This window comes from Dermacentor variabilis, chromosome 2, assembly GCF_050947875.1.
Source record: "Dermacentor variabilis isolate Ectoservices chromosome 2, ASM5094787v1, whole genome shotgun sequence".
In the NCBI taxonomy this organism is placed as follows: domain Eukaryota; kingdom Metazoa; phylum Arthropoda; class Arachnida; order Ixodida; family Ixodidae; genus Dermacentor; species Dermacentor variabilis.
This window is the reverse complement of record NC_134569.1, coordinates 20995580-21012794: the sequence shown is the minus strand read 5'-3', so window position 1 is coordinate 21012794 and position 17215 is coordinate 20995580. Positions and strand designations below refer to the sequence as shown.

Genomic DNA, 17215 nt, shown 5'->3' with positions numbered 1-17215 from the left:
CCGAGTCCGCGTCCTGGAACTTCCTGTTTCGCGGTAAATGGAAAGGATTTGTCAGTAAATTTCGGAGGGCTTTCGACCCCTCCCCCCTGGCTGCACCAATGTTAATACTATAATCATACTATAATGAGCTAGAACAACTTCGAACATTATTCTAGCGCAGTGTAGTAATGCGCCCACTTCCTCCACCGCCCTCTGTTCTGCCTAAGCACTTACGTCCTCCGATCTCAAAAGAAGTCCGCAGTGGGCGATTGTCTGTCACTAAAAGAAAGCTTCAAACAACGAAGTCAACGTCACCGTTGTCGACGCATCATAGCACGGCAAAAAAATAAAGAAATAAAGAGGAGTATTGAGGCAACGCGTCACGATGTGTATCCCTGTTGTATCCATCCGCGCCTAACGTGCGGCGCAGCAGCTCGCACGCCGGGCAGAAAGCCCTATGGTTTTTGGCGCGAGCTGTGAACTTCGTAATCGCAGCCTTTCGATCAGATTATAAGCGGCTATGGCGCGGAAGAAGTCGAGCTTTATGACCAAGGCTCAAAAACTTGCAAGAGCGGCACGTTTTACGGCTGGACGAACAGCTCATCGACAAACGGCAGAAGAAGGCAGCCAAGAAGAAACGCCAGAAACCGACGGCGCCGACGGAACCCTTGAGTCGCCATGTTCTCCCAGCACCGACAAACAAGCAGCGGTCGAGGAGGAAACCTCTCCCCGTTCTCCTCCTCCAGGCGACGCCAGTGCTGCCAACGCTTCGGAGGGGTCGCGTCGCGAAGCGGACGAAACTTCGGCTGCCAAGATGGCGACGCCCACAATCGTTTCTCGTGTCTTCGACATCGACAAGGATGATCCTGACTCGTGGTGCACCGTGGGCCTCGTTACTAACAGCGAGTGTCACCAGACTATCCTGACGGCTGAGAGGGGCATAAAAAGCTTCTGCGACTTGCCTGAAGTCGAGCAGGCCGCAATAACCTCTCGCCTCGGCACCGACGATGTGCAGACCGTCTGCTTCCACCATCGGAGGTTCTATCTGTACGCTGAGCGACACAAACAAGGATGCCTCGATCGGCTTCTCCAACATAATGGTGATCAACCGCTGGATGGTCAGATAAAGGTGACGACTCAATTAGCCGAATCGTGCCGCGACATCGTGGAGCTAGAAGAAGGGGAGCTACTGTGCAAAGTGTGCGTCGGTGCGATCAAGAGCAAGCAGGACTCTTCTAGTGACGCACCGCCGAGACGCAGCTCCTTCGCTTTCATTCTTAACTCGAAGAAATACCAGGATCGAGCCAAGAGGATTGATGTGAGTTGGCAGCACGCCTACAATATCGCACTGATTGCGCCTGCCCCCGTGTTTACGTTCTGCTGCAAGGCTAGCTTACTGCAGTTTATGTAGTTCGTTTAGTACTGCTGTGTAGTGTCCTCCCTGATATTTTATTGTAATACGCTTCGCGTTCAATGTTTGTGTGAACCATGCCTAGAAGTGATCGCGATTCACTGGATTTCACTTGGGGCCTTGCTCAAAATGCAGCCTTAAGTGTGTATACAGCATACATGTGGCGTTAAAACTGTGCATTTAGGATGACGGAAATGCATCTACATTTATCATCAGCGAACACATGCGTATAATTTTATATGCGGTATGAAATGTTGCTTGTTCTTGGTTGTACGGAAACAAAGTGGTGAAAAGAACACATAATTAAATGACTAGCTGCCCACTTGTGTCAGTCACATTGGTTCTGTGAAATACAGTTGGTTTGTGTTTCCTTGCAGGACATTGTGACCCGATGTTCCGTAGGTATCATGACACGTTCCTTGTGCCACATGACCTCAGACACATTTGATGAGTCTATCAGTGACTTCACTTCTCTGGCTTATGGCACTGCAAAGGCCCTCGTTTCTCGCATCGGTCGAACATTTGAAAACATCTGTATGCACCATGAGCGGCTCTACCTCGAAGGCTATGGTGCTCCTTGCTTCGACCCGGAGAACAAACACAACAGTCAAGTCTCATCAGGGTATGCACTATTGCCTCTTTACCTTTTCAATTGTAGTTACTGCAGATGCTTCAACACGTCTGATTTTAAACATTGGGGATATTATGAGGAGTGACATCAAGGCACCTTATAAAGGCTCGTGCACTAGTTACCTTTGACATCACAGGTCTGAAAATGTCTGCTCAGAGTTTTGTGACAAAAGAAATTATCATACTTACTTGAACTTCAGAGCCTACACACGGAAATCATAAGCTGAAGAAAAAAATCATAAGCTGATGAATGTAATGTTTGGTCAGCTGTACATTCTTATGCATACTGTGCTTGTTGCAAATGTTTACATTATTGCACATGACATGTCAGAAGCTCACTGTCGGGATGTAAGCTTGCTTGCCATTGTCATCTGCAGGGATACATTGGTGGCAGGGACATCGTACCTGTCAATGCATCAATGTTGATGACCATGTTCCTCAAGCACAACGTGGTGTTTTCAGTTTTCTCCGTTGCTTTAGAAATGCAGTGAGACTGGAGGGAATCATCTTTCAAAGGAAGTTCTCCTACACACCAATCGGCCACTTGCAATTGTGGCTATTCATTCGACCAGTGTTTGGTAATGTTTGGGACAGTACCTGCAGGGTTTGGCAATTGAGCTTTCTCAGTCACCCGTTTAGTGTAATAACATAGCTGTGATCCTCGAATGAATTTTTGAAGCTGACATCAGTGCTTGCATGCAACTTGCCTGTAAAATCCTTTAATGGCATCCCTAATTGTGAATCGGCACCTGAATTTCTACTGACATTTTGTAAAAAAATATCAGCTTATAATAATAAATGCTGCTTGATAAATGCAGTACATTGTATTCAATATCAAGAAAACTCCCAGCTTAAGAAATTTCAGCAAATTCTACATAAAATTCCGGCAGAAGTCATCCCACAATAAAAATCGAAATTAATGCGATCAGCACTGCAGCAATGTAGCGACACACTGTATTGCCACCGCTGAAACGCCGCATGTGTGAAATGTGTATGTGGCCGGGCTCTTCCCTCGTGCTTCCTGACCATGGCCGAAGCTAAGGTCAGGGCTTGAGCTTCGCCCAGGTTTGCCAAAGTCACGGTCAGGGATTGAGCTTTACTCATCCACCATGTGGTGCTTCCCTCTGGACACACTGCACCATCTGGAGACATCACTGTCAAGCCCATGCAATGGTGCATGTGTGAATATTTGTGCAGACAAAGATTGTTTGAATACATAAGACATGTGTTCGATTCTGCCCAGTGCCAAGAAATTTTAGAGGGTTTTTTCATGCTATTAGTATTCTTAGGATATTTCACTTACTTTCCAATGTCTGTTTGCATATCTGTAACTGACTATTTTCTTGCCACCTTGGGTAACTGGGTGGTTCATGGTATAATGGGCAGAGCATTGGGCTTCTACGCTGATTGATCCGGGTTTGAAACGAACCGTCTGACCAACTTGGGCGCCTGGGTATGTGCCACTTAGTATGTGCCACTCTTCAATGACAAAAAAAAAATCTTAAAAATTTCTTTTGTGCTAGGCATAATCACACATGCCTTATATGTGCTCAGACAATCTTTCCTGATTTTACACATGCACAATGCGCAGGCATTGTAGCAGTGTTGCTATATAGTGCAGTGTGCCAGAGAGAAGTGGGAGAGAGGAGCTCGGCTGCATACATGCCTCAAACTAGACACAAGGCTTTAAGGAAACCACTGTGTTGGTGTATGTATGCATCCCTTTTTCCTGTCCTCATCATCATCTTTCATCACTCTTTTCTTTTATTCCTTTCCTTTTTCCCTTGCGCAGAGTAGCAGGTCGTAGCATGCTAGCCGACCTCTCTGCCTTTCTAATAAATAATCTCTCTCTCTCTCTCATACATGATGCTTTTTGGCAGTGGCAGTACCATGCGTCTCTTCATTGCTAATAAGAATACTGTTAGTGTTCATTGTGAGATGGGTTCTGCCAGAATCTTTGTCATTGTAGCATAGCACATGCCCAGTGACCCAAGTTGGCGTCAAAGAGGCCCATTGAAAAGCGGCACATACTCGGTGTCGCATACCCTGTGCCCCAAGTTTTTTGAGTGGTTTGTTTTGAACTTGGTTTTTGATGTTTTTTTAAAGTTACTACGCAATATGATACAAACTGTGGTGCCTCAGCATTCATTGGCTGCATTCGTTCAGGGCGTTAGAGCCAGTGAGACTGTCATTGTGACACCTGGCACAATCGAATTGATTCCTATTTTTATGCACAAACCGTGAGGCATGCGGGAGGCTACAATGAGTTGGATGGCCATGCTGGCTTTGTACAGCATCATTGATCCAGTAGTTTTATGCACTGAGGGCTGATGCACAGTGGTGCTCTGCAGACAAAAGAGTGATCACCGTCCATTGTGCTTATTTTTGTTGCTTATTTGCAATTTCATTAGTCGCACTGTATTAGTTATTTTTCAAGAGGGCTTGAGGGTGTTGAATTTGACATGATATTACAACCACATGCACGGTGATCAGGTATTAGATCATGGTTCATGCTCTTTGTCAACTATGTATTGGGTAATAGTACGTGTGCCTTTGGTAAAATGTGGGGTGAAAAAGTTGAATGCGAACTAGCAAGCGGGCTAGCTCTGTACACCTTGTCTTGCGAGTGCATATTCAGTGGCGTAATAAAGAACATGACAAGCTTGCAACACTGATTACAGTTCATAAAATAAAATCGAAATGTGCGGAGTATTGAACTTACAAAGTAGTCCTTCCTTAATGGGACATTAAAAGGAAAAATACTTTCAGCTGCACTAGTAAGTCACCTACATAAATAACAGAAGAGCCCCTCTTGCTCAGAAAAGAGGCTTGTTAAGCCAGAAGAGACGCAAGAATGAAAGACAGGTGGCAATCCCACCTTGGAGTTCCCACTCCAGTTCGCCGTGACATCATATATTGTTATGGCGACTGCTCAGGCCTAAATAACTGCTGGTTGATGGAGTTTTGCTACATTTCATCTTAGAAGAGCGGAAGACTACTTAGCAACTTGCTAGAGCCTTTAGAGATTCTCATTGGTCCAAATACAAAAAAATACTTCTAGATCTGTGACGTCACACTAGTGTTGGTGTTTCAGTGCAAAATTTAATAAGGGGCACTGTGACCTTCATTTGCTCTTCTAATAATCTATTTATTACCGCAATATTTTAAAGTGTTTCTCTTTGTAGTAATGAGAAGGAAGTGGGTAAACCGAGGGGCCCTACTTTTATTAATATCATGAGAAGCCAACAAACAAAGACACCAAGGACAACACAGGGAAAATTACTTGTACTTACTAATTGAATTAAAGAAATGATAAAAAATGGCAATGAAAGTGGATGAAAAAAATGGCTTGCCACACGTGAGGAACGATCCCATGTCTTAGCATTACGCGTGTGTTGCTCTAACCAATTGAGCGACCATGGCACCGTTTGCTCATCCACTTTCTTGGGTATTTATATGTTACTACTAGAACTAACCTTGGGAGTGTTAGCCAGCGCAACCACTCACAAACTTTGGCTGCAGATGTGGAAGATCCTTTCTACCACAGGCGTCACAAGTATGTGATCTTTCTCGGTGAAGGCAACTGGTCAATAAACCTGCGCATGCTTCCTGAAGACATCAATGTTGTCAGATTCGAGACCCTTGTTATGTAAGAACGAGAAGAAATTGGTTAACTGAGGGGCCCGACTTTTATTGGGTGATCTCCTTTGCAGTGTCTCTTTAATGTTCCATGTGCAGTTTCACACAGTGCCACTGGTAGCATGTCGTGAATGTATGGTCGCCGCTGCCGTCGTGGCGTGCTGTGGTGAATCACTTACTTTGCCCCTAGTTTTTAAGAGGAAATTATTAGGTAAACTTAAGAGAACATGAAACTATCTTTCGTTTATCTGCATGCACTTTGATGGAAACCTTACACCTGCTCCAAACACAGCAGTAGGTGCTCTGAAAGTGGATTTTGCCTATTCCCATGGCTGCTCCAAAATGCTGAAGGGCATTCCTACCACTCCTTTTTAGAAAAATGAAAAACTTTGAGTGTGACACAGCCTTATTTACTGTAAGTTCGTTTACTAAATCTTGCTAGTTGATGCCATAAGCAGCATCCTCGTCAGAACTGCCAGCAGAGTAGTCTTTGTCAGATGCTTGACATGCATATTCAGCACCCTAACACGTATCATTCTTGGTACCATTCAGTGCGCTGGATAAGCAGCATTCCTTAAAGCTAGTCTGGAAATTATCCAGACAAGCTTTACGGCAGGTGCGACGGAGGAACTCCGTTAGCTCGGTACTTTTGCTAGCTTTGTTCACGAATCTAGGTTGAGGTTTTTTGGTCATGAATCTAGTTCGCTAGTTCATATTGGGTAACATTTCTGAAAAAAACATAATATGTTGTTATATGTTAATGCTGTATGTAATAATATGTTGTAATATATTAATATGTTGATCTATATTGGAGTAAATAAGGTAGATCAAAAGGTTGCCACTGAATACTATTATTCTGATAACTTTAAAGGAAGATATGGTTTTTACTGCAGCTTGCCTTTTGCTTAAACTTAGCAGCAAGGTTGCATTTGTTGGTCTTAGCTGTTCATTCAGTCACTCATCGTCTCCTAGTTTGTCTGGAATAAAAGGAGAAACTGCCATCATAATTGCACCTGATTATAGAAGAAGAGACAGGGACCAATTTTGCTGCATGTTGGTGGCTAAAATTTCACACAAACCAGGCGAACAATGGTGCTGAATGTTTCATTAAAGAACTAGGGGCTATGAAATGCAGTATTGGTGCAATGTATGAGGCAGAATGAAGCAGTGGTATATGCTAAATGTTCGTTTAATGTCTATGTAAACACTTAGATCACTCTATGCGATGCATTTTGTTTAAATACAATGGCGCATTTGTGTCACCCACTGTCATGGCACTCTTAGGTTATAATCTACTGAGCCAACAAGGAAAGAAAAAAGGAAAGCCTTTGTGTGCCTACGGATGTGTTCACCATAAATGCTTGATGATAATATGTGTCTTTCTTTGGTGTAATTGCCAGCATCATGAATGTTTGTAACTACTCATAGACGATTTTAAGGGTTGTAGGTCGTTACTCTTACAGTCGGTGCATTTGCTGCAACGGTCCTAACAGAATGTGAACATTTACCATGATGCATGAATTGGTTGAATGTAAGCCAATACACTGTATATAAATATGACCTCACAATACTTTTGAGCGCAGAAAGTGCAGCCAAATCAACAAAGCATGTAATTAATATTGCTTATAGATATCATCATCAAATTCTTGTCCTCTTGATTATAAATGCCCCCTATGATCATGTTACATCAAAGGTGTCTTCCAAGTATCCGCAATATCATTGTGGCCCTTTACCGGTTCATTTGCATTCACTGTTCATTTATATTTAATCAGTTCATTTTCCATAGCTTAAGTCTGTTAATATTTATAAAAACATTCTTAGAATCCATTTCCAGGTACATTGTGCAAAACTCAGCTGCTAGGAATTGTTCCACTATGATGAAAATTTTATAGAACTGTGTGGGAAATCAAGCTGCTACATTTCACTTCTTTGACTCCTACATGATTGCAGTCTGCTACGTCTTCCATAATGGGTTCGTCACCATACCTCATCAGAAATTTTTGTTATGCACTATGATTTGTAACGGGCTACCCAGGGATCATTCTGCCGCAACATGTTTTTAAAAGGGTTTAGTAGCAAACAAGATGTCATGCGAAGAGGTAAGCTACCCTACATGCGGCACAGGCTGTTGTTGCCTTGAACAGCACCAGGAAGTAGCATTCCTCTCGCTTCTACAATCAGTCAAGGACCCACCTTTTTATTGCGATAGCAATTATTCGGTCGCTTGAGACACATACGTGCCTCCGTGCTGTTCTGCTATTGGTAGTGCAAGCATGGCTTGTGTACGGAGGGTCAGAAGGACTCCAGAGGCGTGTGCTGTGCGTTTGGCTCCAAAAGCGACAAAGCCTAGTGGATGCACCACCACGCTCCACTGTGCCGGAGCCAGGACAGTGTTCTGGCATCTAGTGCTGGCATGAGCATTGCATTCACATACATTAGCATTCCTGCGGAACAGTGCATGCACTGGTCTGAGCAGAAGAGACAGTGAATATTGTGGCTGTTTGAACTTGTTGGTACAACATATTGGTGAATTGCAGTGCAGATATGCACAAGGACAGAAGAAACACGATAAGGAAATAACAAAAGTAAGAAAGAAAGATTAAAAAGAAAAAGAGAAAGGAAGATAAAATGGGAAACGAGAAAATGACACTCGTTTACTTCTTGTTTTTTCGGTCCTTGTGTGTGTCTGTGCTGCGGTTCACCAAGACAGTAATGTCAAGCTAAATCTATGTAATCTATTTTTTTTTTTTTTTGGTGGGGGAGGGGCACTGATGGATGCCCACAGTTTTTATCTGGTCTCATCTCATGCACAGTGGTGGTCCAACTACGCAATTTGTGCCATTTTTCTACAGTTCGACTTGCCTGCTCTCCTGGCTGCGCCCACTCAAGTGCCATTTGCGCCAACTGCGCAAAAGTGCTGTATCGTCTCGTTTTCATTTGCAATGCAGTGTTTTCTGTGGGATTATGCGACTACAGTCAACTACCGATTTTGGACGCCGGATAATTCGGACGCTTTCGCGGCACGCCTCTGTGTACCCTATAGATTCAATGTATAAGGACGTCGGAAATTTCGGACTCAAAAACCCGTCGCCGTCTAATTTCCCACACTTTTTGCCATGACCACAGCTCCGAAACGGCATTGATGGAAGCCACCACCGCCGCCATTTTGATTATTTCGCCCCCTCTAATAGGCGCTCTGCAAGAAAATCCACTGGCACCCGTAGCCACCACCACCCTAGCTACTTCGACGTTCGCTACCAAACTTCTTGCTGTTCGGTGCCGTGTTTTTCATTAAAACAATTCGCCGCTGTTAGCAGCGGCGTCGACTCCGGCGTTGTCATCCTCGCCAATGGCATCGAAGCTCGGAAAGCACAACGCGTTGCATAATGCCGGTTCCCATAAGTCAGCTTCGCCTCAGTACAGCAGTGTTACGCGGTGCAGCATACCTAGTGTGGGAAGGGGCGACTGTCACTGGACACAATATGCATTCCTTAATTATACACACCTGCACCCGCCGTCTCCTGCCGCAGCACGAGCACCGATACGCCTCATAAGTGTATTTGCAGGCCTTCCGAGCTATTTCGGACATGCCTGTGGCGATTTGAGCCCTTGGGGCCAGTAAAAGGCATGCTTTTTCTGACGTTTTTGCAGCCCCTAGGAAGGCTGGAAATTCGGATGTTGACTGTACTCAACTATGCGAATCAATTTGTGAACATTCAAATAATTCAGTTCGCGACTCGATTATTTACTACTACTCTATGTTTTGCATATTTGGTGAAATACTCGGCTGAGGTCGATGCATTGCATGCAGCCTTACCAAGGCACTTAGTTGTTTTCGGTACAAAAGAAAATTTAATTCTGGAGTTTTTACGTGGTGAAACCGCAATCTGATTATGAGGCACGGCTATCTTGGTACAAGCGTAGTAAGAGTCATCAACTCCAAGTGAAGCAATTGCTATACCCAATGCCCACAAAGGGAATGGCGATGTAAGCAGCCCTATGGGCAAAGATATAGGACCGATTAGCCACTGTATGGCACACAGATGATGTTGCATACTTTTGTTCATGCACGTAGCTTCATGCGTTTGCACATGTAGTTCGGAAATTTCTGTCAGTCTACAAACTTCTATGCGTGATTGCAGTAGTTGCCGGCTTTGATCGTAGTAAAAAAAAACATTTGCGTTGGTTAGGTTAGCCTATCGCTGGTTAGCCACTCATACAAACACATCAGCAGCAAGCTTTTCGTGATGGCTTGTGGAAATATGGCTGGTCAAATCGGCCAACAGTCAGTTTTCGGCATGGCACATTGCTTTGGCTGCTAGGCTTAATCAATAGTACTTCGAAAGGTCGGTTGGGTATCAGTGACAGAAGCTGCGGTTTTACGCTAAATCAACTCATATCTACCCGCAGAGGCCACGTGACACATGGGAAGCCGACAAAGCACCTCACAACAAAAGCAAGTGTAAGGGATGGTACAAACGTTCTTCACTGCCATCACTATCGTATGGAGGCATCTCGTCTTGGCGGCATTCATGGATGCATAGTCTCTTGTCGAGCTTCTAGCATTGTTATTTGTCGTAATACACATTTTGTCTACAGCAGTAAAGCATGTCAGAGCACATCTGTTGTTTGCAATGCACATGTCATTTGCCATCACTTTTTGTCTTGTTCCTGACAGTGCAAATTGTTATAGCACATTTTTAATTTTATGTCTGTCTTGTGCCCAGGTGCATATCTCTGTTCTCATTAGCCTACAAAATTTTATTTAATTGTCTACAAAATTAAGTTCCTTGCCTACACAAACAAAAGTGTTTGCAACATACCATGCGTGGCATACAGTCTGTGGGAAGTGTGTGGCATACCGTCTGTGGGAAGTTAAGCTTAATTGGTCGTTTTTGGCTTTGTCTTGCTTCACTGTTGAGGAGCACTTACTGATTGCGCAGTAATAACAAGCTTCGCTAAATGGCTACAGATTACTCCTGTACTACTACAAGTATTCCAAAAGACAAATTTTTCTGCTACGAAACTTCTCCAAAATGCCGGTGTGGCTTCTCCTAAACTGCTTCAGAACAACATCTTTCTTGCTCCAAAAATTGCTCTATATCCTAAACTGGCTGGACCACCACTGCATGCTTCATTGAGCCACAATGCCTCTGGCAGTACTCACCATCACGCCTGTGTTTTCAGACACTTTAAGTGGAACACTAGACCTTGTTATTCCTTTTAATGCTTTGTCTGCAGGCAAACCTTTGGAATTATTTATTGCCATGACTCTGCCTTCACGACTCTAGGTTTTCTGTGTGTTTGTTTTCATTCCTATACCATGGACGCCTCCTTTATTTTCTTTCTTTTCTTGCTTGGTGTATCTGCAGAGGCAGTTCTTCACACTTTGCATTTCACAGCAACCTCCTAGTTGTTCTTGCTGTTGCTCGATATTTGTGCACTACAGGTGGCACGTGTGCAATGTGGAAGTTTCACACGCATGATGTCATCTCGCTTGCAGCTGTAGTTACTTCTTTAAGAAGAGGGTGCAGGCTTTTCTATAAATTATCAGCTGTTTTCACAATGTATTATACTCACAGAATGAAACAAATCGATTTAAGGCTAGCTACCTAATATGTAGACGTCTGTATTTGCTGCCTCGTTTTAATTTTGCTTATTCAGTGTTATACTTCAAAATTTCTCTGTCAAGTTTCACCCTGTGAGTATAGTACATTGGGGTTTTACTTTGCAGACACAATCGTCACGGCTTGATCTATGCACTGCGATTTATTGTAATGCCCAAACCTGGTGAGGGACCCATTAAGTATGAAGCACAGAAACCACGATATTGTTATATGGTATGTGATCTGTGATACACCATTTTTCGCAGGCAAAAATGGCTTGTTCCTCGACGCTTCGCTCTTGTTTGTCGTGGAAGATATCCACTGAGACCAGGCCGTACAGTCTGCATGAAATGCCTGAGAGCCATCCGCAGCAAGTACCCAGACATTGATGCCTTTTACAAGGAAGATGAAAAGGAAATCCAACTGAAATTAGAACAGTTAGCTGAATCAAAGCCAGAGGACACAAAGAGTGACCAACTGGACGTACAAACACAGTCTGATGGTGAGAACTCCGCTCAAAAGGACGACAGCAACACCAGAGACGGATGGAAATTGGACAGATTGGGGAGGAGGCGGCGGAACATTGTGAGTACTAAAGCAACCTTGTTTTTTATTTAGCTCTATTGATGTATCATTAACATGTTCACTACGACACGGGTCATGAGTGGATCAATGCACTTATTTCCCCCTACATGGTGTTCCCACAGTGCGCAAGTGATGTCTTTATTAGAAATCCAAAGGGAGAAAATTCGTGCTTCTGAATTGAGGCATCTTTGCACCATCCCTCCGTAGCTTGACGAAATTTCAAAGGAACACAGCTCCCTGGTGTCTACCAGGTGGGTCACAATGCACCAGGAGAATATAGGGAACCCATCGGTGGGTCATCATGCACAGCAATAAACTTGAAATATCGTTGCCACAGTGAGTGTGTTCAGTTCTGAAGGTAACCTGGCAGACTTAAGAGATGTAAAGATGACGTAATATACATTGAGGTTTAAGATTTCCTTGTCCATACTGATTCATTATCAACCACCAGTTTTCTATCTTGCAGGCTTTTTTCCTTTTGATATAAACTAAGTGGGATTATAACTGTCTTGCATAAAAGCCATTCAGAACATCAGCTGCAGTATGATTTAAAGGCCATGAGATATTTTAATTTGCTGTACTGCATTGAAGTTTGTTTCAAGGAACACCAAAGAAAAAAATAAATTAGACTTTGTCAATAAATTATACTTCTGCAATGCAATAAAAGGCACCTAATCATGAGGCGAAGCTTGGTAAGCCAGAAAATGAAATAGGTCGCAGTACCACTTTGAAGTTCCTGCACCAGCTCCTTGTGACGTTATTGAGTTTAACCGCGTCTGCTTGAGTCTAGTTTTCTTTCTTTTCTTTCTTTCTTTCTTTCTTTCTTTCTTTCTTTCTTTCTTTCTTTATTTATTTATTTATTTATTTATTTACAGTGACAGCTGTTATGGGGGCACCCCTCTGGTATTTTTTTTATGTCCGCCAGTGGCAGTGGCATCCATCTGCAAAATGCCAAAGAGTTTTGCAAGTGTATAAAGAAATTCAAAAAATGTGCAGTGCCCTGAGTGGATCTGAACTTCAGCACTACAGAATAGCAGTCAGAGGTTTTACCTCTGAGCCATTTCACCAATGCTACAGAATTGAAAAATACTGCACCTGCTGGAGAGTGCTGTCATTTCACTAGCTGTTATGGTTGGCTGACACCACACTCTGCTGCTTACCTGTCAGTGGCAAAAGGGAAATGCAGGATAGCAAAGAGGAACAGGAGATATCCGTGGCTTTCCACTTCATCACAGGGGAATCAAACAATTTTTCTTTTTCTCAACAGAAGACTGCTTCATGTGCACTTGCGAATGTTTACTCCAACTGATACTGCACGAAGTCGTGCGAAGCTTACTGAATATTGCATTCCTGCTGATGCTGCTACAGAAAAGAATATAGCATTCGGAGAGCAGTGGCTGGCTGACACCAAGCTCTGCATTTGATTTCTAAAGCAGCACTTAGAAGCAGCACTTAGGTGAAAGACCTTAAATTAATCGAACACTAAAATGCAGGACAGGAAAGAGAAAGAAGAAATAGCCATGTTTCTTCTCTTGTTCACTCACCAAGGTGCGCTACTTCTGTAAAGGAAAATGATGTGGATAGTAGAGTTGACATAGAAGATTACTTTCTTCTTCTCAAAAGCTGATTTCTCATGCATGTTGTGAATTTTTACTCCAGCTCATGCCAGGTGAAACAGTGCAAGACTTACTGCATATAATACTATTGCACAAGCTATTGCATCTCTTCTTCACATTGAAAGATGGACCTCACTGTTTTCAAAAGGGGCCACTGAGAATTTTTATTGTGGTACAGGGGCCATTATACAAGAAAATGTTTTGAAATTTGTGGCATCACATTGACATACCAATGCTGGGGTTTGGGTGAGACATTCAAAAAACGTTTAAGGCTATTTGACAGACTAGGTTACTGGCAGGAGCTTAAGCAGGAGCGGCAGCTTCTGATAGCTATAGGAAGAGTGAAAGTATTCAGAATTAGGTTTGCAGTTATATGGTATTGGAATGTGTATTACCCATTAAAGAAATGCAGCCTGGTACTGTCATCCTAGGTGGGCAGAGAAACGTGACATTGCGCTTCTACCGACCACAACATCTAAACCTTCAGACGCCAAAAAGGTCTTGTGCGTCTCAAAGCATGTTGGCGTTCAGCAATGAATGCACCCCTCAACTCAGTTGTGCAAGAGTAAGTGTCCTTAGCAGAGAAAGTCTGTTGATACGATCTTGACTGGGTGAGGTAGGTCTTCACCGCAAGAATCAGGTGACGGCAATGAAAGTGGGCATTGTCATGATGAAAAATAGGAAAGAATGTATTCACTTCATTAGTACATGGTTGTGGCTCTATCTGAGTCATGAGTAGTTCTGCCTAACATGGGGGCCAAGATGGCCTGAAGTCTTTCATTAGCACGCCTATTCAAATCGATCACCGGTGATCAATGCTTTAAATCATCGATTTCAACATGTGGCAGCCATTTCTTATCCACTTAATGCCACCCAGTAGTTCGTGCAGGCACTGCACTTTCATAATCAGTTTAAGTTTTCCCGCTCTGGTGACGTGATTTTTGGTGGACCTCTTTGCAAACTAATGTGCCTATGTTGTAGCAAAAAGGGACATGGCTGTCGCCCTCTACTGTGCTCGGGAAAAAAGCATGCCACTCACAATCACGCTGCACTAGCATCAGTATTCTGCAATCAAATGACTCCCAGCAAATCAAGAATTAAATTGTATCACCGGCTTTGCCGTCAGACAGTGCTGAGTGGTGGTAGTTACATGAAAATAATGCCAGCTGTTCACTGGTGAGTTTTGGTTTGAAGTACGAGTCGTTTTATTACACCAAAGTGTTCTGAAGGTCTGCCGCATGACAACATGGACAACATTGTGAGCCTGACATTTTCAACTTGTTTCCAATAGGTTCAGTTTCGCTTCTCTCGTAAAATTCCAGCAAGGGGTGCTGCCATTGTCACTACGAAGATAGAATTTTATAGAATCTTTTAAAAGATATCTATAAAAATAAGAAGATTCTTATACAATGCGAAAAAAGGTATCTGTACCTATAGAGGTATAGCGGGGGGGGGCTTAGGCAAGGGTGCCCTTTGTCGCCTTTTTTGTTCAGGTTGTATCTACAAGGATTAGAGACCAAATTAGAGAGGAGTAGACTTGGCTTCAACCTTTCTTTTTTCAAGCAAAGAGAATGGATTCCACAGTCATTACCAGGACGGATGCACATGGATGACATTGTACTTATGGCAGGCAACAAGGAAGATTTGCAGGGATTGATGGACATTTGCAGTAAACAGGGAAATAGGTTAGGTTTAATGTTTAGTAACAAAAAATCGGCAGTCACGATTTTTAATGATAATCAGGACAGTGAGCATAGGATATAGGAGATTATGCTGGAGGTAGTGGATAAATGTAAATAACTTGGCATGTGGATAAACAATGAGGCAGTGCACCTACCTATTGGAACATGAAAAATATGTAACGACTAAAGGTAGCAGGAATGCAGCTGTGATGAAAAATAGGCACTGTGGAATTACAATAGGTACAAGGTGGTAAGAGGGATTTGGAAAGGGATGATGGTCCCTAGTCTGACTTTTGGTAATGCGGTCCTGTGCATGAGATCAGTGGTTCAAGCAAGGTTGGAAATTAAGCAACGAGGTGTAGGTAGGCTTGCTTTGGGAGCACACGGAAATACACCAAATTAGGGAGTGCAGGGTGACATGGGATGGACATTGTTCGAGGGCAAGGAAGCTAGCAGCAAGATAGAATTTGAGGAGGGATTGAGAGAAATGGCAGGAAGGCGGTGGGCAAGGAAAGTTTTGAGTTACTTGTACTAGAGGAATGTTTACACAAAATCAAGGAAGGGAACCAGAAAATTGTCATGCAGATATTTGGACAACAGCAGGGAAGCAAGCCAAGATACATTGGTTAAGAAAAAGGTTAAAGAAACAGAAACGTGTCTGTGGAAAACAGGGATGCAGATAAAATCAACACTGGGAACATACAGAACTTTTAAGCAGGAAATTGGCAAAGAAAATATCTAGGATAATTCTAGGGGAAGCTCTTCATTGTTTGAAGCCAGGACAGGAGTATTGCGGACTAATACGTATGGAATCAAGTACCAAGGGATAGACACATTAAGTGGTGCATGTGGGGAGGAAGAGGAAACGGCTGAATACCTGATGCTTTTTTGTAAGGGGCTTCACCTGACAGTTCAAAGCAACGGCGCGGACTTTTTCAAAGCATTGGGGTTTAGGGACAGTGGAAGAAAAGTAGACTTTAAGTGGGTAGAGATAACCAAATGAAGGTTATCTGATTGGTGGCTAAAATCAAGGCAAGAGTAACATTTCACCCGCCACTTAGTACAGAATATATTATTAGTCACAGCCTTATCTATCTATTAATCATCTGTCACAGTTATCGAAAGTCGCTTCCATGGCATCGTCCTGCACGACTGCGTCGTGAGAAAAGCATTGCACTTGAAAATATGCTGCACCCGCACTTGTATTTAGTGATGAGGACTCGAGTTATGATTCCAAAGATGACAGCAAAGCAGACTCAAGCGCTGATGGCGATGATGTTTTGAGTTGGCCTGAGACATCCGCAGCTGTTCACCGGCGATTCGTTTACGGTCTTGAGCAGTCTCCTTCCCTGTGTACGCTTATCTGCCGATCATTTTGCACGACCTGAGAGCTCTACTGAATATCTCCGGGGTGCATACTTCACTTGGTCATGAGGTGCTGCCATAGGCAGCAAAAAAATTCCATTTATGCAAAGGCCGCCCATAGCACATCTCGGCCCAGTGCTATGGAGCAGTGCAAGACAGTTTACAATGACGTGGGATTTCTTTCTACTCTTCTTCACTGCAGAGGTGATAAAGAAAATCTGCAAAAATGCAAACAGATATATTTGGATGCATAATTCTGTACTTGCCTAGCTGAAGCAGTGTCTGATCTTAGTTTATTTTTTTGTATCTGAAGAATGGTGACATACTGAGCAATTATTTTTTCAGACACTATTCCAGGGTTATTTATCTTTGAAATGTATATTCTGAATTTCCTTTGATATTAATGTTTTTGTAGATGTCATGTCTTTTATTGTTGTTTTTATCAACTGGCAGCAAAAATGATGCTTTCTAGAATTTTTACGTGTTACCTAATTTTTATATATATATATATATATATATATATATATATATATATATATATATATATATATATATATATATATATATATATATATATATATATATATATATATATATTGTCTTGAAGCGTACCTTTTTCGAAAGAGCATTTCATTATGTTCGATATGCTATGCTGGCACTGTGTGCTATTATTTGCTGTGGTAAATAATGTTTTTCCGAGAC

At 42.8% G+C, this 17215-nt stretch overlaps 1 protein-coding gene and 1 pseudogene across 1 annotated transcript in view; both read left to right on the top strand.

The window, feature by feature from the left end:
- The first annotated feature begins 418 nt into the window (after positions 1 to 418).
- LOC142571481 (uncharacterized) overlaps positions 419 to 17215 on the top strand; it is a 102989-nt gene continuing 86192 nt past the window's right edge. Inside the window, exons 1-3 of the mRNA XM_075679868.1 lie at positions 419 to 1297; positions 1768 to 2012; positions 11532 to 11850. Coding sequence (XP_075535983.1) covers positions 500 to 1297; positions 1768 to 2012; positions 11532 to 11850 — 1362 coding nt within the window. The 5' untranslated portion in view covers positions 419 to 499. The remainder of the gene's footprint in view (positions 1298 to 1767; positions 2013 to 11531; positions 11851 to 17215) is intronic.
- On the top strand, positions 15066 to 16190 carry LOC142573318 (uncharacterized; annotated as a pseudogene).